The sequence below is a fragment of the Corvus kubaryi genome, unplaced genomic scaffold, assembly GCF_017639235.1.
Source record: "Corvus kubaryi isolate FWS band 111438036 unplaced genomic scaffold, C.kubaryi_AGA036_p1.0 77, whole genome shotgun sequence".
NCBI classification, from domain to species: Eukaryota; Metazoa; Chordata; class Aves; order Passeriformes; family Corvidae; genus Corvus; species Corvus kubaryi.
The window spans coordinates 95,813-117,988 of NW_024582064.1; the positions used below are offsets into that span (position 1 = coordinate 95,813).

Below are 22,176 nucleotides of genomic sequence, written 5' to 3' on the forward strand. Positions count from 1 at the left end.
GACATATTCCAGCAGATAGGGCAAGTCAACTCAGATTTTACTAAACCAAAATTACACCACGGGCCAGTGAAGATCAGAAGATTCTGAGGATGGGATGATGGCATGATATAGCCAGAGTGTTTAGATTCAAAAACAAACTTTAAAACATAAATACTGCTAGAACTGCTCACATCAGCTACTGATGGACACAATCCAAATTGTTTCAATCCAGAGAAAAATTATTTTGGTGATCAAAGTCTCTGAATCCAAGTAATAATAAAAAGCACTTATATTAATGTCTTGGCATCTTAACCAAAATATGCTGATCAATCAATTTGTTAGTCATTTCATGACTAATAAATAAGCATAACCAGTATTTAATGTATGCTTTCTACCTCTTACAACTCTGCTCAAACACTATAATAAAAGCATAGTTTAATGGTTCACAGTTTAATGGTTTGCCATACTATGAATTCCTCCCCACAGTGGCAGGGGTAGATGATTTTCTGCAATACCTTGTGCCTGAAATAGACGTACAAATTAAACACCTTCTGCCTGACAGCATGGGATGCAGCTTGGGGGAGAAGCTATAGGTGAACTTCTCTTAGCATTTAAAAGAGATATGACATCATACTGACAGAATTGTAAAAATTCCCACAGAATGTAAGAAAAGTTTCAGTGATTTTATCACACACAACAGAAATGAGCTGGCAGGGTAGAGGCATATACAAATGACTGCTTTCTCTTTGATTCACAATATTTAGATTGTTATTTCCAGACCAGGTAAAACAAATTGGTGTTATGATACTATTGTTAAGCTGCATGTATAAACATACTTATGCACCTTTGGAGGCAGGCCAGCCAGCTCAGCAAACACATTACAAAAGAAACAGCAAAGAGGTAGAGCACGAGCTGCTGCTCGGGTTCACCCACCAGGCTGTTATGGGAGGTGGGAAGGAAGAAAACAGCACAAAACAGTGGAGCAAAATATGTTGTGAACACACTATTTTAAGAAATGTGGCAAGTTTCTTGGAAAAAAAAAAGCTCAAGAGTTGGTTCATGCTTAGCAAAATAACTCCTGAACATTTGATACAGACAGACAATCAAGTATTTTCAATCACCTGGCTTAACCCGAGGCAAAAGAAACAAAGAAACAGCAGATACAGATTTCTTACAGTGAAAGGAAAATTGGTGGGCAAAGCACAAATTACCATCAGCAAAAATTTTAGCCAGTAGAAAAAAAACTATTTGTTTTCTTTAAGAACAAAGAATAAGGACAAAAAACACATTCTGGGTAACCCAGATCTTCCAATGCATTTTCTAAGGAGGAGGGCTCAGTCTTACCCCCCTCTCTTCTGCAACAGCTCAGGCACTTGACTCCAATTCTCCACTCTACCCAATATTTACCTAAAAAAATGACATTAAAAATACTTTTTTTCCTCATTCCAGTCAGGAGAGAAGTTTGGAGACAGGTCATTTACAGCTGTTTTCCAGGGGACTCAGTTTACAGATACAGAGTTGAAACAAGTATATCTGAACCAAGAGAGATTATGGATTTTTCAGCCATTACACCCAGCCTATATAAGCAGAAAAAGAGTTGTAACTTTTAAATAAGAAAGGCAGACTAACCAATACAGTCACAGATTAATCTCCCTAGCTTACCTTCTGTCTTGGTGATCCTGAAGTCACTTACCTGTTCCAACAGCCAACAGGGCTGAGGTATCAACCCTGGAGTTCATGTTCTAAGCACACGCAACATGCAGAAAGAAGAAAGCTGCATGAAGAAGTAAAGCCAGTAACTCATGCCCTTTGGAAAGGGTCTTGTGAGGTTTCTCATTCCTGATTTGCTCTCCTTCATTCACGGGAGACACTCTGGAAAGAGTAAGCTGGGTTGCACTCATACTAACAAAGGAAGTTTCTATTCTCATACTCAAAGCACTTGCCTTGTTTCATGGAAACACTCCATAATTTTATATTCTGTTCAGAGGAACAGGTCCTTCACTGGCAAAATACAGCTGCATAACAAGGCCTGACTTCGCCCTTAAAGTAAAAAGCAACTGCAAAGTAGTGCCATTAACAGAGTAGCCCCAAACATTTCAAGAAGCATCAGGACTTGACCAAGGTCTCCAATGTTGGGGAAGATGGAACCCAGAGAACCCGCCCAGTAACCTACACTCCAAAAAGGAGCTCTTGCAATAATTCATACTTGAGAGCAAGCTGAAGTTGAAATGGAAAATATTTTCGTAAGTACACACACCAGATATTGTAAAAATCAATTCACTTCAGTCTACAATACAGAAAGATAACTACAGAAAAATAACACTTTGTGAACAATTCAAAAGTTTTTTTTAAATGCAAAAAATTAGAACACTTGTCAATTCATTTATTTTCTAAAGTATTTGGTATTTGTCGTGGTTTGACAAAAACCAGGCTGTGCTAAACCAACACATTTGAGGAAACTTTACTTGATTTTGCATATAAATTATTGGCCTGCCTCTAATTTGCCTATCACTGATAGCCAGTATAACCCTGGATTTTAAAACCAATCACAAGATCATGTCTCCCATCATCAAGCTATGCCATTTTTAGTAAGCCAGAAAATGAAACCTGAAAACTTGATGTGCATTTGCTCTGCAGTTCACAATCCACACAATACTGGTGTCTGTAAACAGTACAAGTTTGTGATTTTGTTTATTGTCAAATACACATGAAAGAACATTCTCTTCACAGGTGTATATTGCCCCACTTCTTCACACACTGGAACAGGCTGTTGTCGTAGATTTTTGGTTTTGCACTGGCTTTTTTTATTTTTTTTTTTTTGACACCAGATCCAAAAAAGCTCCTAGACAAAGGTCACTTTCTTGCAGAACTGCCAAATAAATAAACCACACTTGACAACAGAATTCAGAAGATAACACATTGCTGGGGTTCCCTTGCCAAAAAATAGACTCTCTGTGCTTTTGTCTCACTGGATGTGCTTATTAGTGTCATACAGTACTTTCTCTAGGCAGAACTAGTAGAAGAACTGCTCAGGACTCAATGGAAATTACAAATCTTTCTTCTGTTTGTTCCCAAACTCCCAACAGATTAATTGGACTGTTTTTTAATACAGAAAAATCTGACTATACAGCAAGAGCGGTCACTACCAGTCAGAATAGCAGTCCTGACCTTTCAAACTTCTGGTCTAGCAACCCTTGCATTATAAATATTGTAACACTGTAGATCCAGATTAGAAATTTTGTAGCTTGCTAGCAAAAGCAAAGCTCAAATATAGGACTAGTCAAGCATAATACTTTTAATTTGAAATTCAGTGTTTTCAATGAGCTCCTTAAAACAAGCAGCATGTGAAGAAGTCAGGTAGGGTTTCTGTGCACCACCAGCTCTGGTATGAACATGTGCTGCCTGCCACACTGCTTGTACACAGGACAGGCAAGAGGATAAGGAGTGACACTCACACTACACCTTATCACAAAGGCAAAGCCAACCTGCAGGAAAAACACAGACACCCTATAAAACCAGAACAGCAATATATACATTGCAATGTTCCATAGGAAGTTACACAAAGCATATCCTTCCAACATTAACAGTACAGAATTTCACAAAGAACAGCAAAGCATGATAAAACTAACACAAGGCTGACAGTGATTTTAAGAGAAAACTTAAAATCATACAGAACCTTACTTTTAAACACAGAAAGATGGAACATCCTTCATCAGCCTCCAGCTGCTGCAACGATTATCCAGGAGAAAAACCCGGCAAGATATCCATTTCTGTCTCACTCCAAGGAGAGCACTATACTTATTTAGCATCAGCTCCCAACAGCAATACAACTGAAAGCTCCACAATCTGGTAGACTCCATGAAGTTTAATCATCTAATGAGATTACCTCATCCGTGTGTGGTTTCACAATGCAGTCTCAACGGTAGCCCATTATGCCAGTCCCCTGACACGCAGTATCAATCATGCTAATCAGCTTACTCTGCTATCACTCCTACGGAGACACACTGCCACGCACAGAAACCAAAAGCCGGCACAGTTTCTACCCCACAGGTTAAAAGGGATTGTGGAGAAAAAACACTGCTAGCTCCAAGCCTAAAATAAATGTCACTTCTATCCAGCAGGTTATGAGCCATGTTCCACTATTAAATTTTACATACATGTGCTATGTATTCTATACGACAGCACTCTCATGGAGAACATGAAGTTTACGTGTAACAATTTACATGTTTACAGTTAATAAATATCAAATTGGAAAAATCTTAAAGCTTCACAGAACATCAGTAGCTGCCTTTTCTGAAACACAAGCATCTTCCCCAGGTACCATCAAGTGGAGCTCTCAAAGCACAGGCCCCTGCCCGTTTTACTGTTACCAACATAAAAATGCTACAGTAATTAATGCTCTTCATTCACCAATGCCAGAAGCATCCAACCTCAAAGTAACATAAGGCATGTACAAATAAAACTTGTTCTATTTGACAGATGAGGGTAATGAGAAAACCTAAATATTACTGCTAAGTGTAGTCTGTATTTCGTGCTTTGGTTGCAAGTAGAAAAATAACCCTGAGTTTTGATGTTTTCCAAGGTAAGACAGGGATACAGCTGTTGTATATAAATAGTTAAAATAACCAGGGACACTACACAGCTCAAAAGACAAAGAGAATAAGCCCCTCCAGCATCAGGTTTTATACAAGAAAGATTAAGCAGCTTGCCCAAAGAAGTCATGGGCAAAAATCTAAGACATCCCCGTTAATTAGCACTACCTTATCATACTGGCTTTACCTGTTACACTTTTCCCAAAGCACCTGGAAATAGTGCCACCTGAATTTCAACACATCTTCATTCAATGAAGGAAATTAACACATAGTTAACAATACCACTTTTTTTTAATAGCTACATGAATCTAGACTTGACTGGGGAGTATAGAACAGGTCACCCTAACACCTTCTCTAGTGTCTCCTTTTACCATTAGGTGCTTTCAATAACGTGATGGAAAGGGAAGGGAAATTAGATAAATCATCACATTGAGCTTGAAAAATATAGAACCACTTAAAACTTGATACAACCTATAAGACGTAAGGATGTCAAATTAAAAAAAAAATATCAAAAAGACAAAAAAAAAGGAAAAATACACACACAACTAATACGAAGCAGCTTTACACACTTACAACCCTGATTATCAGCCCATTTTGCTGGGCCAAGCATCCCAAACTCCTCTGAAAGCAGTCCACTGCCAGAATACTTACTTAAAATGGAAATGAAAAATGGGAAAGACCAGCATGGCAATGTCAGGGCAATAAGGCTTCGGACCTTGTTATCCCAAATTAACTGCCTCGTAGGCCACTGACTCAGTTGGCCCAACAGAAGCCAGGATCAGACTTGGGACTCTTGTTTTGCTGAGCAGTCTTTTTTTTTAGAGATTAAGATACCAAAAAGTAACTTTGCGGAATTTGACATTCGAGACAAAACACATATCTTTGAAAATATCTACATTTTCTGCCCTACTTTTCCACAAGCATACTCAATTCAAGCAGTTCTATTTTTTAATAGGATATCATTTTTGCACATGCCAAAGTGAAGGCAAACAGCTCTAGTTCAAATAACTAAGTAAAGACTTACAAATAATTTACCCTTGCTACCCAAATATATACTAGCCCTTCAGAACAGAATATAAAATTGTTAATATAGTTTAAAAACCGCACAAAATCAAAACCATAGATACAAATTATCAATGCTTCTTCCACTGTTACAACAAAATAACTGAGCTGATACAAAGGAGACAAGACAGAGGGGGGGGAGGGAAAATGCACGTGCCTTGGCTACAAAGAGAAGTGTGCAAGAAAAATATAAATCTCTAATACTGTTTTACTTCATCTAAAGTATCAAATATTGGTATTAAAAGCAGCATTATTATTCTGCCACTAGTATAACACTGAAATCTACCTAGAAAGGGCAACTGCTAGTCTCAGTGAGCATGGAGTGCAAAAGTGCCTGTCTTTACACTGCTGAGCTGTTAATAGACTTAAATATTTAAATCTGCCCCATCCAGGAACTTTCTATTGTTTTCAAATGCAAACAATATTCCAAAAGTCTGAGACCAAGATTTTCCTTCCCACCCCCCACAAAAAGCTCCTGTTGAAAAACATTGAAAGGCTTTCCAGGGTCTCTCAGCCTTCCTACTGAAACAATTTAACAGGGATAGAGGACAAAGAAGGACATCTTGCTTAAACAAACCAGTAATTATCTAATTCTTACTCCTTTTCTCACACACAGCTTACGACAGAGATCCAGGACCAAAAGTCATTAGCACAACCAGTTAAAACATGATTTAGCTAAGACAATACTATAATGGGAGATGTTAGGCAACCTAAAACTTTGAAATTCATTGGATGGTCTATCTGTAACAAGATTCCTGCTGTTACAATGTTAGTTTTCATAGGATCCAAAATGCTAATTGAATGAAAAGTCAAAAAAAGTGTGAGTTGCACTCTCAGTGTGGAAAATAAACAACAAGAGATCAACTTTATATGAAGTTTGTTTTACCATGCATCCCAAGTTTGCTTAATGCCTCTGTGTGATATTCTATAAAATAGTCATTTGGATTAAAATAACTCTAAGCTCAGGTAGGAGAGTCACATAAAGCCCAGGGAAGCTGCATTAGGATGAGAGAACTCATTTCTAATAGCAGAGCACAGACTTTACTGGCTTTCTTGTTGGGGTTCCTCTCCCCTGCCACAGGGTCCTGGGAAAGGGGACCCTGGGGTAGAGGCATGGCCTAGGCATGGGGTGTCCCTGCTCCCTGGTCACATGTACCCTAATCCTGTTCCCCACTGGTTATTTTGTGTTCCCCTGCCCAGGAAGGACCCTGGTTGTCCCATTATTGCGCGGTTCTTCAGCAGTCCCCTGGCCATGCGGCTGGAGAATAAAGATCTCTGAAACTTCTATCAAGAATCAGTCCCTATTTCTTTCCACGGGCCTTGCTGTCTAATGCATGTTGCAGGAGACCCCACTGCAACACTTTCTGTCACTCATTTAGCAGTGGGACCATTTTCCTCCCACAATCATTTTCGTTATTCACAGCAGAAAGGCACATCATGGCCAGAAATAAGCACATTGTACTGCTGACTAGACCCAGCATCACAGAGATACCCAGGAAATTGCTCATTATCATGAAAGACCAGTGAATCACCAAGAGTGCTCAGAGGACAAAAAAGGGGGAAAAAATGTTGCCCTGGAAAAAAAAAAATCAAGCATATCAAGTCACTATTCACCTTTCTGCTCGTTTTTCTGGAGGATGTGGAATGGGGAGGAGGGATAGGAGAGAGCAGTAGGTAAGAATTCATGCATGCAGGTGACCAATCATTCAGAGTAGACTAAATTAAGAAATTGCCTTCCTTTTGCTAGAAACCAAGTGATAGATTCATGCAACTCCTGGATTTGCTTATTGTTGTTGATCTCCAAGGTCCTAAAACACTTCTCCTAGTGCAAGATAGGCATCTTAAAATTGCATGAACATGAAGCAACCAGTGAATGGAAAAGTGTGAAAGACAGGAAGAAACTGATTTTCAGTGCAGGACAAGTAGGAAATAGGGATTTGTGAACTGCAATTATAAAAATAATTTTAAAAAATTTTCCAAGTACTGCCACATATCAGGAAATTATTATCTCAAGCTTGGTATGCAAGACTATAATCATGCTTGATGCCTGGTAACTCCTTTTGGGTCATAAAAACATGCTATTTCTGGCACATTTCTCGTTGGTCAGAACCTACAGATTGCTCCACACTTCTAACCAGGGCATTGCAATGGGTGCAAATGTTGAAAGAAGGCTTTAAGAAATATCTTCCCACCTGACAGTAATTTCTTTCTGACTCCATTATGATGAAGCAGAGTGTGAAGCTGCACTGGAACTTACACCCACAGAAAACTTTAAAGATGAGAAAATGCTTCTGGAGGTGGACATTTGACCACATTACGTATGGGATTGGGGTTGTCTGGGTGTTTTTGTAATTTTGCATATTTAAAAGAGTCTGTCCTGGGAAAGTGCAGGTGCTCCTCAGGCCAGCATGCTTTCAAACCTCACCTACAGGATTTGTAATGGATGCAGTTCAGAACCACAAACCTCAACATATTCGCTCCCCGGCACCGCCAAGACCACGTCTGTAGAAAGGCATATCTCAGCCTGTCCTCGCAGCTCCTGCCCAGCACTCTGAACACACTCCCTGAACAGCATGAGACACACACACATATTTATATACAGGCTGATAAACACACTGCATCCCAACTGCTCCGAGCGAGGAAACTTGACTGCTTCTACTGAGCTTAGCCCCCGTCAGCCCTCTCAGACAGGCGGGCAGGGAACAACCATTACCAGGGGACAGACCAGCTGAAGAGTAAGGAGCTCCAGGGCGTTGTCTTACTAATAGTCAAAATAAAAAGCTGGCCTAGACAAGTCTTCAGAGGCAGCAGAGCTCTAGCAGAGTGAGCTCTAGACCCAAGATGTTGCTAATAACCAGCCTGAGATATCTTCTAATCTCTGTAGTGCAGATTCAGGGCTGAAAATAAAGGATAACATCTTTTTTTGGAACCTGCCTCCTGCCCCTAATTTCTGTTCTACATTATTACATACAGAGATATGGTATGCATACACCAGAAAAAACATGATTTTACAATTATAAATTACCAACATTTGGTAAGACAGTGATTTCAACCATTGTTCCAAGACTACCAAGTAGTCATTTGTTAACATATGAATTGAAACTACATGAGATTTCATGGTATAAATTTACAGTCAAAAAGAAAAACAGAACAGTCTCATTAATTTTACTTACTAAAAGCACACTTGAAATATTTCACAAAGTACAGCAAGTTTTATGGAAGAGGGGGAAGCACTGAAGTACACACATGAAATCAGAGACAAGACATATGTATAGGGTAAGCTGTTCCAGGTGCAAAATACCATGGAAGAAAGAGACCTGCAAGAAGAGGGAAAACTGATTAATCAGCTCCAAGACCTGATGAGTTAAAGCAGCATTAGCTAGCAGTAATACACAGTGTGTACTTGTGCAAAGCCCTGCCCACACAGGGCCAGCTCTGTGCCCTGTCCTGCTCTGGAGGGATTTGTGGGGTGGCACACACCTTGCCATCCACTGAACCTCCTTCTAGGGCCACAGTTTTTCTGAGGCCATTTGCAGGAAGGATGTCTGTACACACTGCACGTGGCTGCATCTTTGATACTTTGGCTTCCAGATTCCAACTTAAAATGGAAAGCTGGTTGTATTTATTTGTACTTGATCAGAGGTGCCTCTTAAGATCATAAAGAAAACAACTCTTGCTCATCCTCCAAGAATCTCCCCACAGCTGTGCACGGGTGCACACACACTTGCAGACATGTATCTTGAGAGGACAGGGAGAACAACAATTGATTTCCTGCAAGTGTAACATCCTGTTGTTTTTCCAAGGTGATCCAGAGAATTATCACAATCCCAGATGTTTACAGGGGGAAAGAGAAACTACAGCAACTCTGCACAGGATGAGACAGTTGACTGCCTAAGCACATTATTCTAAATGCAAATTCAAAGTTTCATTACTTTTTCTATAGAGGCTCTCTGTTCCAAACCCTGGAACGGCAAGCTGTAGGATATTAACAAGCATACATTTGAGTTTCCAGTCACTTCAAGTGTGTCTGAGGCAATGAACTTATACAAAGTATTTTTAGACTTCCTGCAATCAACTGTCCTCCCGGCATTGCTCAATATGACACAGTTGTCTGAGGGATGCAGTTGTGCTAACATACAGTTTAAAGTTTCATTTCTGTGTTTTCCATAAAATAAGTACTGGCAAATTTGCTCATCCAACAAGTTGAATCACAAGTGATTAAGGGTCATCTAAGCTACGCCATATTGTGTAAATGCTAATTAAATTATAAAAAGTAACTCATTTTATCTACAGAAGATAATTGTGTAAACTAAAAAAAAAAACTAGTAATGACTGGGCGTGTGTAGCAAAAATAGATGGCTAAATTCTGCACAGTAAAGTTTTGCCACTACAGAGTCTCACAAGCCTAAGGTTAGTCTTGCCTGGAGATAACCTACATCGTCTGTGACGGAAAACAAAGAAGAAAATGTTGCCTCAACTTTACACATCCTGCAGGATAGAAAAACTGATCTCTAAGAACTGTCCTGCTTCCTGGTGTAGGGCAGAAAATAATAAACAGTTGAATCATTTTGAGGAGGAGTTAGGAGAGGGTGACAGTTAGTATCATCTTGGAAACTTATGTGTCCAAGAAATAATCAAGATATATCAGTTCAAATATGGCAAGCCAGTCAGAATATTTCAATACAAGATGTTCTTGCAAGAAAATAAAATGGACAGGGTGATTACTGGAACAACCTAATTATTCAGCAGCATTGACTAACAAATCACTATTTGACGCAGCTCCAGACTATCCACTATTATAATAAATACTGTCATTAACCATGATTAAGCATTATCTCTTATGAAGACGCTTCAAATGAAGGAGCTTGCTAATTAGCTGTGTCCTACATCTCAGAGCCAACAAAGGAATCTTAGAAGTCTTCTGCTACCATTTGTAAAAATGGGTGACTAGGACTGGCCTAACAACACGTTGATGACACTTCTTCCATTAAGAAAACAAAAGATGCCATCAAGACGTGGTGCTATGATTTTAAACTGTTACTGATGCGTTTCTTTTGGACTGTGACTGCTCTTGGTGTACTTTAGCACTGTGACTGTCACTTACAGAAGAAACTGACTGCTACTTTTGGCGACTTCCTCAATTCATTATCTCCCCATTACTGCCATTACTATTAGAATACTAAGTCACAGAAATATTAATCACACTGCCAACTATTCAGACAAAAATTATAATAAGTTTCACAGACTAAAGCTGATGTAGAGACTTAACTGAATTGCCTTCGATTAAAGGCCCAGCTGAAATTACAATGCAAAAAAAGTAGTTCATTTTAAAGAGTCAGTTTTCACAGTAGTGTCCTGTTGCAAAGAAATTTAAATTCTTTCTGAAGAATGACATCAAAATGACCTCAGTTTCATGTTAATAAGAATGACTGTTTTCCTCAGTCTAAATGATATCAGACAAAGAATTTAAATGAAGGAAATAGTCTTGGGGAGGGGGGAATCCTCTAAAAATGGTGAAGAACTGAGCAAACCAATCAGAGTTACACTGAATGATTCAAGGCTGCTGAGGCTTACAACAACATGTACATGGGACAGTAGAGCATTGTATTCCTTTTTTCCAGTTATAATCTTCATCTTGATAAAACCAAGAATAGTTCAAGGAGTTAAAAATTAAGCCACATACAAAGCTAAGGATCCATTTTAGTAAGCATAGAAAACATTTCTTATTATGATAAAAATGGGTTGGATTAACTGTGTAAGCAAGAAGAAAAAAAAAGCTCTTTTGCCTCTTTCTCCTCTCCGCTTCTATGCAGCAAAACCAGCAGCTTCACAAATGGATTATCAAAAAAGAAGCTTTATTAATTTGAACAAATTTCATACATTGGGTAAACTGTAGAGGGTCCTTCACTGGGCAACACACATGCAAAAGCATTCAAGCATCTGTTTTATGCAACTGTTCCTTCTCTTTCATGTCACATGCAAGGAATTTTTCTGAAATACTATGTGAACGCAAGACTATTCTTGCTATCACCTGCAGGTCCAAAAGTAGCACAAGAATCTCAAAGAGACCTTGCCCACAGGTGCAAATTCCAAAATTTTGGTTATAGGCTACTGTTTTCACAACAACTTCAGTCCATGTTTAGACATCCAGCAGCCCAGCACAAACAGCAGTAGTTCCAAGAGCAAACCAAGTCTCAGCTTTTCAGAAGTCAAAAAGAAGAAAAGAAAAAAAAAACAAAACACCAGGCAAAACTCCAGTTGCCACACTGACTTTGGGTTTACATGTGCAAAATATCAACAGTGACAACAAAAGGCATTGCACGGAGTCCAAACTAACAACTCTTGCATTTGACACCTCTCAGCTGTCATGGTATTTAGCCAATTGACTCACATCAATCACTAGGAAATACACATTTATCTTATTTACTAGGGATGTGTTAGGAAAGACATAAGCCATGTTGTTGTTGTAATCCTGTCAATGTGAAATAAAACCAAGTTTGTAGAGTAAACAACTGAAAGGAGACAATATGAAGAGAAAGCACTGGCTCCTGAAGAGAAAGCAGCAACTCCTGTCAGACATCATGTTTCTTTTGTCTTAGATTATGAAAGGCTAAGAAATACTTCAACAGGAATTATGCAAGTATTTTAACAGGAAATTTTAATCTGAGACCTACAAATAATTAATTCAATAGTTATGGATAAGAGCAGAGCATAAACAAAACATTTTTGTTCATATTGAGGTGAAGCAAAGAGGTTGGTATTTATGCCATGAGTACACAAACTACTTGTAATAAAGCACAAGTGATACTCCTGGTACTCCTAAGAACTATTACCAAAAAATACATACACCAGGAGAAGCACACACAGAGGAAAAAATTTAAAACCACAAGACAGCTCAAAGTCACTTTTATGCCATCTGGTTTGACAGACAGGAAAGGTAGAAAACCTTGCCATCTCCCCAGTTGTCTCTGGGACATTTAATATTCTGTATTTTTTTTTTTTACTAAGCACACAGAAAGACTAAGTCGTACTGAAATAAATGACTGGGAACTATTTCACTTCTCTCTACAAATATTCTCATTCTGTATTACCATCAGATCCTGACACCTAAATAAGAAATCCTAGTTGTATTTCATATGGGCTGTTATAGATTTGCCACTCAGAACACACTTTGCAAATTATTCTCCAATGCTTTTAACTGGGTAGTTAAATGCAGCCAGAGGAAAGTGTTCGATCAAGCCTTACAAGACAAAAGCCAGTTACAGTTAAAACTGCATGTATAAGACACAAGAATTTATACAAATCAAGAAATATCTCACATCCCAGTCTTATAAGCACCTATCCCAAAGTCTACAGTTAAAAAACAAAACAAACAGAAAACCAAAAAAAAACACAGAACAAAAACCTTCACATGAGTGTTTACTACTGTTGGGTGAGCTTGAAAGCATAGTCAGAGCTAAGTTTCTCCTTTAAAGCAAAGTCAGTACAACAACTCCTAAAAGCAGAAATAGTGGAAGAGTTAAGTTTATTTTCAGTATGAGAACACCACTACCCAGAACATGACAGCAGCCAAGGTTAGTTCTATATTTTCTCACTTGAGGAGTGAACACCATTTATCTCTGGACAATACATTATCTCACCAAAGTTTCTTTAACACAGGTGCTGCACGAGGCAGGGAAAAAGTCTGTTCTTCACATGGAGGGAGACAAAGTGTGCAGGATGTCTGCAAAACACACTTTCCTTCCTCATTTCTCTTTGTCTTTCACAGTTTTTCTTAAAAGCATGGAGTGAGGCACTTGCCAGACCTAATGCACTAAGAAGAAATGAAATGTTTTGCAACAGCCTTGGTAAACTAGAAATCACAGTTTTGAACATAAACACAGATCATTTCAGTAGCACAGCAGTTTGAAAAAGCTACTGCAATAGCAAAGACTGTATTTCAATGTTTATTACAGTTGATCAACATTGTTTCAAGAAAAAGCATATTACCTACTGTAGTAAATCCTGTGTTCTACCACACAGTTTCTTTATATCCAAGTAAAGAGTCACTGAGAGTACAAGCAAAGAGAAATACCAGTTCTATGCCTGTGAAATGGGTTTATCAATTTAGGACATGAAATCCCAGTCAAGATGACTTCAGATTTCACATATTTTTTTTCACCCTAATTTAGTAACCTCTGTATTATTTTAGGCAAAATGCTTGATTTTTTCCAAAAAAGAAAAGGGAAACAGAAACTTTCAAGATAATAATGATGATAATAATCTGAGTTGCTACTTCTATTTATTGTACCAGTAGTAATCACGTGCAAAGAACTCCTGCTACAATTTTAAAAAGTCTGATTTTTATTATATGCTTATAGATGTACACCTGCCCTTTTGTTACACAGAGATCTACTGACCTTAAAAGCCAAGCCTGTTGAACAAGATGAAGCACGGTTGCTTAATGACTTAATGGAGGCAGACCATTAGCTTACAAATCAGCACTGCTCTGCCTAACCAGAGAGAAAGTAGAATTATCCCAGTGGGAGAGAAAGGGAGTCTAGTAAGGAGAATCCAGGAAATGTCAAGTGCACGATTTGGATATGCTGAAGAGAGCAGTACAGAAAGACCAGACATACCTTTGCCCTTGGTGCTGCCCCTCTCCATGGCTCACATCCCTGCCTGTGTGTTAGAGTGGTCTTCACATCCAGCTGCACATCCAGCACAGGCTGGCCCATAGCCAACTGAGTGACTTCAACTGCTCCATATTTATATGGCCACAGAAGGAATAGGCAAGGGACAGCTAGAGGAAATGCAGGGGGTTGCACTCTCTGCTCAGCAAGCTCCCTTTGGCAGCCAGTGGGCAGAGAGATGGGCAAGAGAGCTGCTTGCTCACACAGCACCAGCACTGGAGCGCTACCCATGCTGGCACCTGCTGTGCCACCTAACACAGAACACAGCTTGGTGCAAAACAAAAAAAGACAGAGAGACATCCCCCTCCCTGCTGGATAGCTGTCACTGTTCACGCAGCAAGGCACTTACAAGGCAACCACCTCCTCAGCCTCACCATTGAGCACCCTGCGCGGACACTTGACAAGCAGAACCTCCCCTTGGTAAAGGGTAAGATTAAAGAGATGGAGTTTCAAAAGGCCTTGGAAGTTTCAAAGAGTGATAAAATGCACCAAATTCCTGCAATAAATTATCTTGCACATTCTAAGCTATTTCCTGATACACGAGCTGTTCAGTCAAAAACTTAAAGGTCAAATTTGCATCAATAGCCTCGCCAAAAAGTTTTCTACAGAGAAAGGAAAGAAGGAGGAAAGGCTAAAGAAGCAGACATGAAAATAAGAAACCAGTATCTGTATTTTATGCAAAATAAAGTCATTTGCAGTGCAAAATCAGCCTGAAAGGGTGAGTTATTAGCCTGGTTTTAACCAATATGCTCTTATCTCTAAGTCTTTCTAATTAGCGATAGTTTTTCTCCAGTGTTATCCTTCTTTCTTTAAAAAGAGGGGAGAGGGATTAACAACTGTCTCTTTTAATCCTTCCTCACACTCCCACACAGAGACCTTTTTCTTCCTTAAGGACACTTCACAAGTACTTCATTATGTTCCATTTTTTTTTTTGTGCCCACTATATATAAAACAGCTACTTGCCATTTTTAACTCATTCAAGCTGCAGCCAAGCATCTTGCCACAGAAAATTAGGCACACTGCTGTTAAGAGAAAGGTCTCTGAATACTTAGAGCTATAATAGTATGCTTAAGCAAGCAAACACATGAAAATGCCAAACGTAATTTCTTACCTATGTCACTTGCAGATTTCTAATGAGCCCACATGGGTTTGATTTGCTTAGGTTGTTTTTTATATTTCCTTTAAATGAAGGAGAAATGGAAGCACCTGTATTTTCTAGGACCAGCACACCCCCAATAAGAAAACTGAAAATCTTAATTAGTCAAGCCTGTCTAGTTCATAATTAATGAAGAATGCACAACATGAAAAGGTTCCACATTCAACCATCTGGTATTTTAGTGAGATCACATTCATATTAAAGATGCTACAACACTCAGATGGGGAAGAATAAAAAAAGTACAGCCACATGTATGTCTTATTTTCACACCTCATACTGTCAATAAAGCCTTTCAAAACACTCTAAAGAAAAACCCTGTCTCTTAATGGAACCTGGCACTGTGATTTGCAAAGTAAACAGAACACATTTAAAGCTGTTACAATTTAGTACTAGTTTTGCAGTGATCAAACAATAATAAGCCATGCACAACTAATATCCAAGAAGAAGACTTCTCAGAAGCACAGTTTCCAGGCTGCCACTTCATCTTCCTCAGATTCTCCTCCTGAGAAAACCTGCAAGGTATGTACCCAGCATCACTTATGCCTGTCATACACCAGTGCAGCTGTGCCACCTGGTACTCGTGCAGAAAGGCTGAGCTCTGTTCAGCCCTTCTCCTCCCCAGAAGGAAGACCAAGAACCCAGCACATTCTTCACACCTTGCTTCAGCTTTTGTTGGGGTCCCTCCCCCCTGCCATGGAGCCCTGGGAGAGGGGCCCTGAGGGCACAGGCACGGGGTTTCCCTGCCCCTGCTCAGCCTCGTTCCCATTGGTTGGTTTGTGTTCCCTGCGCGGGCAGAAGGACCCTCGGGCCTCGTGACTGTAGCAGTTCCTCGGCAGAGCTCCGGCCATGCGGCTGGAGAAATAAACATCTCTGAAACATCTACCAAGAATCTGTCCACATATATATTTCCTTTCCACGGGACTCCTGGTTTGATATAGGCGTGTTACAGTATCCCCGCTGTAGCAAGCTTTCCCCTGTAAAGTCACCATTTTCCCTGGGACACAGATTTAGACCTAAGGAAAAAAACCCTGTTACCACCAGGTGCTGTGATCCACCAAAAAGCAATACTGAAATTCCCCAAGAGAACAGATTCAGCCCAGCTGACAGCAACTGTAGGTCTGAATGACATATTAAAAAGCAATCAAGCTGATTACATTATGCATCAAAACATGGTTAAGTGGTACAGTTTTGGTGCAATGTTAAAAGAACATCTGATCTTCCTCTGAAGAAATACAGTTTCGCTGTCAAGATACTGGCAAGAAAAAAAAGATAAAAAAACTGCAGTGGAAGAAACAGGATTTTATCAACAGTTTCTGGATTATAAGGCTAAGGCTTCCCACACCCAGCGAAAGCTTTAAGGAAACAAAGGGTGAATTTAATGACCTTACTTTAAGAAAATGGAAGAGACTGTAACATTACGAAGTTCTCCTATTCCTTTTGGCTTTTCTTGTTTGTATTCTTAGGTGCAAGTTATTCCCACCACTCCCTTCTCAGCAGGTGTAGGCTCACTTCTAAAGCTCCCAGTAAAGCACCTCTCCTCTGAAGCACAGTCTGCCTGCTGCAGGCCAGCTACTCCAGATTGCTATACTCAGAGCCCAAGATAAGAACGAAAGTTTCTGTATGAAGTAGGAGCATTCATCACATCAATAGAAGAGGAATCCAGCAAAGATAAGCAACAGCAGAGAAAGAAGTCCACCTGCACATCTTCTTCTACACCATTTTCCTTAAAGTGTCAATGTGCTGCTTTTGGCTGGGCTAGAGTTCATTTTTTTCATAGTAGCTGGTATGGGGTTATAATTTGGATTTGTGCTGGAAGCAGCTTTGATAATGAGGATGCTTTTTGTCACCGCTGAGCAGGGCTTACACAGAGCCAAGGCCTTTTCTGCCTCTCATCCCACTCGTGAGGGGGGGTGGGGATGCACAAGGAGATAGGAGGGGACACAGCCAGGACAGCTGACCCTGACTGACCAAAGGGATGTTTCAGGCCATGTAACACCATGCTCAGCATAGAAAGGGGAGGGAAGAAGACGGAAGGAGGGATGTTCGGTCTTCCCAAGTAACTGTTACACAGTTGCCAGCTGGGGTTAAATCAGGACAGTCATTCAAGGAGACTGCAGAGCTTCACTGTGGATGTGCTACGTTTCTGCTGCAGAAAGAAACAATATACACACACATTCCTGCCCAGCAACTACAAACTCTGGGTGCTGACCCACATGTAGAAGACCCACTTTGATGCAGAAAAGGGGGGAGTAGCTTAGGAGGAAAGGACACTGTCAGAACTTCACCTGCCTTTCCAAATGCAAAGGCTGCACTACACCCAAACAACAAACTTTTGATCCCTGGTAAATTCACTCTAATAGAGAAGCATCTGCTGGACACACCAAGTCAGACACCAACAAGATACCCCAAGTTCCTCAGCCAACAGTATTGTCTTAGGTTACAATGTAAGATGTAACCAAAAGCATGTATTCTATCACTGTCTGTTAAAACCGGGTGGGGCAGTGCTCTTTGTTTTTTCCATGACATATCTCTGATAACTCCCTCAGGAGAGATATTTTCTGTTACTGAGCTATCAAGCCTCACTGCCTGACCCATAAAATTACATCATCCCATTGTGAGATGCTCCGCCCAGGGGGAGGAACCAAACATTCCTACCTGGATATAATCTAAGGTTTGGAACACCACAGGCAGCTCTTATCTACTGGATTCCCAGAGGACAAGAGCTACGTAACCACCACTGGACCCTCAGAGGAAGACCAGACCCTTCTACAAGATCACCGCTTCAACAGAACCACATCTATCACTTCAGGAGGACTGCAGCCACCATTTAATCCGACTGCTACCACCACCCTGACCAACAGGGTGTCAGGTTGTACTCTGACTCTGTCAGGTTAAGCCAATATTTCTGTATTATTGCCCTGTTGTATATATTAGTAAAGAACTGTTATTCTCATATCTTTGCCTGAAAATCCCTTAATTTCAAAATTTTAATAATTTGGAGGGAAGGGGGTTACATTTTCTATCCAAGGGAGGCTCCTGCCTTCCTTAGTAGACACCTGTCTTTCAAAACCAAGACAAGGATCACAACATGCTGCGGATGACCTCAGATAGCTCTTGGTTATCCAAATTGACAGTATAGTGTTGTGATTTTAAATGGGAGCTCTCCTTCTATTTTTAATTGAAAACTTTCCAATGCAAGTTTCCTCTAAATTTTGGAAGCTTGACTAAAAGAGACAGTTTAAGTCAAAACAGCTGTAAAGAGAGATACATTATGAGTTTGTGCACACTTCTGGATACCTTTGCATTAGTACTTTTAACATGCTATGGCTTTTTCTTTGAAGGCCTAGAGAAACTTACAAAGCAATATTGTGAATATTAAACTTACGCTTGGATTCAATGCAGAGTAAAGATTAAATAGCAGTATAAAAGTATGCTTTGTTGGACCACCACCAAGTCTATCCGTGAACTTCGCAAAGCTACAGAACCATACTTCTGAGGCTCTGCTGTGGTAGCCCAGGGGGCACATGCATTCATTTGCCCTCAGGTGGTTTGCATCCACAGGTTAAAAAATACATGTCACTCACACAGCATTTGGACCAGCAAGAACTCATCACCCCACAGTCTGCTTTTAGAACTGCCTTTTTTCCTTTCATCTTTTCTGTTTTTAATGCCAAAGGGTTTTGCTGATTCCTCTTGTGAAGAGCAATGCCACAAAGTAGCTCCCAAGTCTAAGGCACTCCCTCATTGCAATTCCAAAAGGCAGACTTTTGTGGGCAGCCAAGAAGATACAAGAGTGTAACCATTAATGCAAGACTATTCTCCCAACATACTATTATCAGTCTGTGAGTCTTGTACACAGTCTTGTGTCACATCTGTGGAATAAAATTCAAATAAGTAATTTTCCAAGGAAGAAAAGAAAGATTATGTCCCACAAAGCTCTCTGCAGGTAGCAGAGGAGGGGAATCAATAAAGTTATTTGTCTCATTTCGTTCTTTCCTCATGAACGAAGGAAAAAGAACCACTGCTAATCAGCGATCAGTCCACCAGTTGCTGCAGATCGTGTAACTTTTGGTGTATACACTGATAATAATAAATGAGGAAATCCTCCAGAGCATAGAAGTGATTGTTATAAAAAATACATAGTTTCTCTACTCTAAGAATGCGCTAGTGTCTGTATGTTCTTAAATACTTTAAATTTTATTCCTGTAGAGGGTTCTTTCTGAGAAGGCTTGTCAATAGAAACACTGATTTCTGAACATATGGAGAGAAAGATGTAGACAATCTAAAATTTAAAGACCGAAAAAGAGCATTTGATTTCAGGCTTTCTAATTATTTTTTACATGATAGTATGAAATTCAAAGATGAAAGATTTTAAATAACAAAGCTATCTGGAAGCAAAGATTTTAGGGAACAACATGACAAAGGAAATGTATTTATAGGTTTGAAAATGGGGTGGGGGGAGGGAATCACTGAAGCAGCTGCACAGTTTTTGCACAGTGGACAAGAAAAAGCGATTTTAAAAGGAGGAAAAGGCAGACAGAGAAGAAAGTAAAGTAGTTAAAACCAAGGTTGCAGTACTTAACTTATTCCTGTCTCAGGCTATCATGAAAGTGTTGCTGGTTTTTGGTTTTACTTTAAAACTAGTGGGTTTTTTTCTCCCTACCTGATCCAGTTTTCATAAGTGCCTTTCCCAGTTTTCATAATTAAACCCATTAAATAAATAATTATTCGGCTATGACGCATGTTGCTATGGCAAGGGCTGCGATAGCAAAGATTTGAGCTTTTATGACTTCACTACAAAGTCACAGAGAAGCCTCTGAGCAAGAAAAATGTGTGGCAAAAAAGGCCATTTCCATTAACATCAACTGTGAGGAAAAACCCCGAGATGAAGTAGGTGGCTGCACTCTGAAGAGTGGTCTAAGGGCGAGTGTTTCATCTTTCACTCCAGCCTCTGCACCAAGCCATAGGAGGAAGAGAAATGTGACTGCTGACTGGCTCATCCTTCTGGTTTTGTCTGAAGGGTTCATTAGCGCAGCGCTCCAGCAGTGCGGGAGGCCCCAGGGCCACATCCATTCATCTGCCTGCTAACCCAAGAGTGCTCTTTTGCCTTTCAAAGTATCCATAAAAATACTGCAAGACTATGATCTTTAAAGAGCATGCACTCCTTGCCAGATAACTTTAAAGCAGCGCTTGAGGAAGATAAACACAAGAGCCTGGCTTCCCGTAGGAACACAGGCATCTCCGTTCCCACCAGCATCCAGCCCAGGTGGGAGAGACCCCGCAAGGTGCACAAGCAAAGCAGCAGTGCCAGCCCAAGGCAGAGGGGCAGGAACTTCTGGGGATTCCCTGGGGACAGTCAGACATACTTGGTGGTCTCCTTGGAAAGCTGTGCACGGACTAAGAGCCCCAGAGCAGGAGAGGGAGGTGCAGGGAGCAGCCTCCAGCCCTACACCCAACAGGGGGTAAGGTGAGGGGGGAGAAGAAAAGCTGCCCTCACATTACTGACCAAACTTCCTCCCCAAACAGTTACAAACCACTGTTGCTGAAGGCCATGACTTAGGAGAAAGAAGTGGCCACTCAGAGCATGGTGCCCTTGAGGTGACAAAGGCCACCACATGGACAGGCACAAACACCAGTTTCTAATGAGAAGCGTAACTCAGCTAAAGCAAGGTGCCTCTAATGAGTTACTATTTTTACCAGTAAATCTTGTCCTAAAAATATTTGCGTGGGGAGGGAAGAAAAAAACCAGGAGGATTTAGTGGGGTGTCAACTAAAAAACTTCTCATCAAATATATGCATGTATTTGAAAGCAAATAAACTGCTTTGATGCTGCTCTGTGGTGATGTCTACAACTCAACAGAGAGGACAGCCAGGCAGACTCTCACATTAAGGGAAGAGGTGGGAGATTCAAAACTAGAGATGAAGAAAGCACACACTTGTACTGAACTTTCAAAACAAGTTATTCCAGTTTAACATTTTTCTTCCTGAACTGACATAGCATAAATAAGAACCAATGAACTAATGAAATGCAAAGCTTATCCTGAAGCATGAAAGTATTATAATTGTGCTGTGCTTCGCTAATTTTAGAAGACGAAGAATTACTATATTATAATAAGTCAAATGTAAATATACAAGGCCATCCAATCACCCACAGTGCATGCAGACCACATTACTCAGTTCTTCTCTGCAACCTCTCAGAGGTTTAAGGCAGTAAGAGCAGCAAGCAATTCCTCTACTATCTCCAGTTTGCTAGATAAACCTATTCTGCTCCAGAGTAAGTTTAAAATTTACCAGTCACAATTTCCTTTACTTCAAGGCTGATCTTCTGCCTGTAGGTTTCTTGACACACAGGAATGTCAGACAGTGCAATAAAGAACTGTGAAGTCCAGCACCTTCACAGTGCTCCATGCCCCTCACTGGCTCCACCAGTACCTCTGGATCCCAGGGAAAGTCAGATTTTCATCCCTGTGGTACCCACACACTGGGCTAACGTCACTATAGTATGAAGACAGCAGTTTCTTATATGGCACACAAAATAATTGGACTGAAAATTCAAATAATGAAAAAAAAAGCCCAAACCACCGAAAACCCAAACTACTGAGAAGTTTCAAACAAGGGAACATTTTCCCTTCTAGCTATTATTTCCAGATAAAAATCACTGTGGGTCATGGCCTCTACTGCTATAAAACCAGCATTTTGCACGAATCTTCTTTCT

The 22,176-nt window shown here is 40.2% G+C and overlaps 1 protein-coding gene across 10 annotated transcripts in view; it reads right to left on the bottom strand.

Moving 5' to 3' along the window:
• The window catches only part of GAB1 (GRB2 associated binding protein 1), a 93,998-nt gene that overhangs the window by 53,120 nt on the left and 18,702 nt on the right, over positions 1 to 22,176 (bottom strand). For 7 of the 10 annotated variants that reach the window (XM_042051908.1, XM_042051909.1, XM_042051907.1 and 4 more), the window contains exon 1: positions 14,252 to 14,365. The exons of 2 other annotated variants lie outside the window; for them this stretch is intronic. In XM_042051908.1, the coding sequence (XP_041907842.1) occupies positions 14,252 to 14,350 (99 nt within the window). In that variant the 5' untranslated portion in view covers positions 14,351 to 14,365. Of the gene's footprint in view, positions 1 to 1,672; positions 1,828 to 14,251; positions 14,366 to 22,176 lie in introns of those variants that run through there. One more of the 10 variants, XM_042051915.1, reaches the window with a different exon arrangement.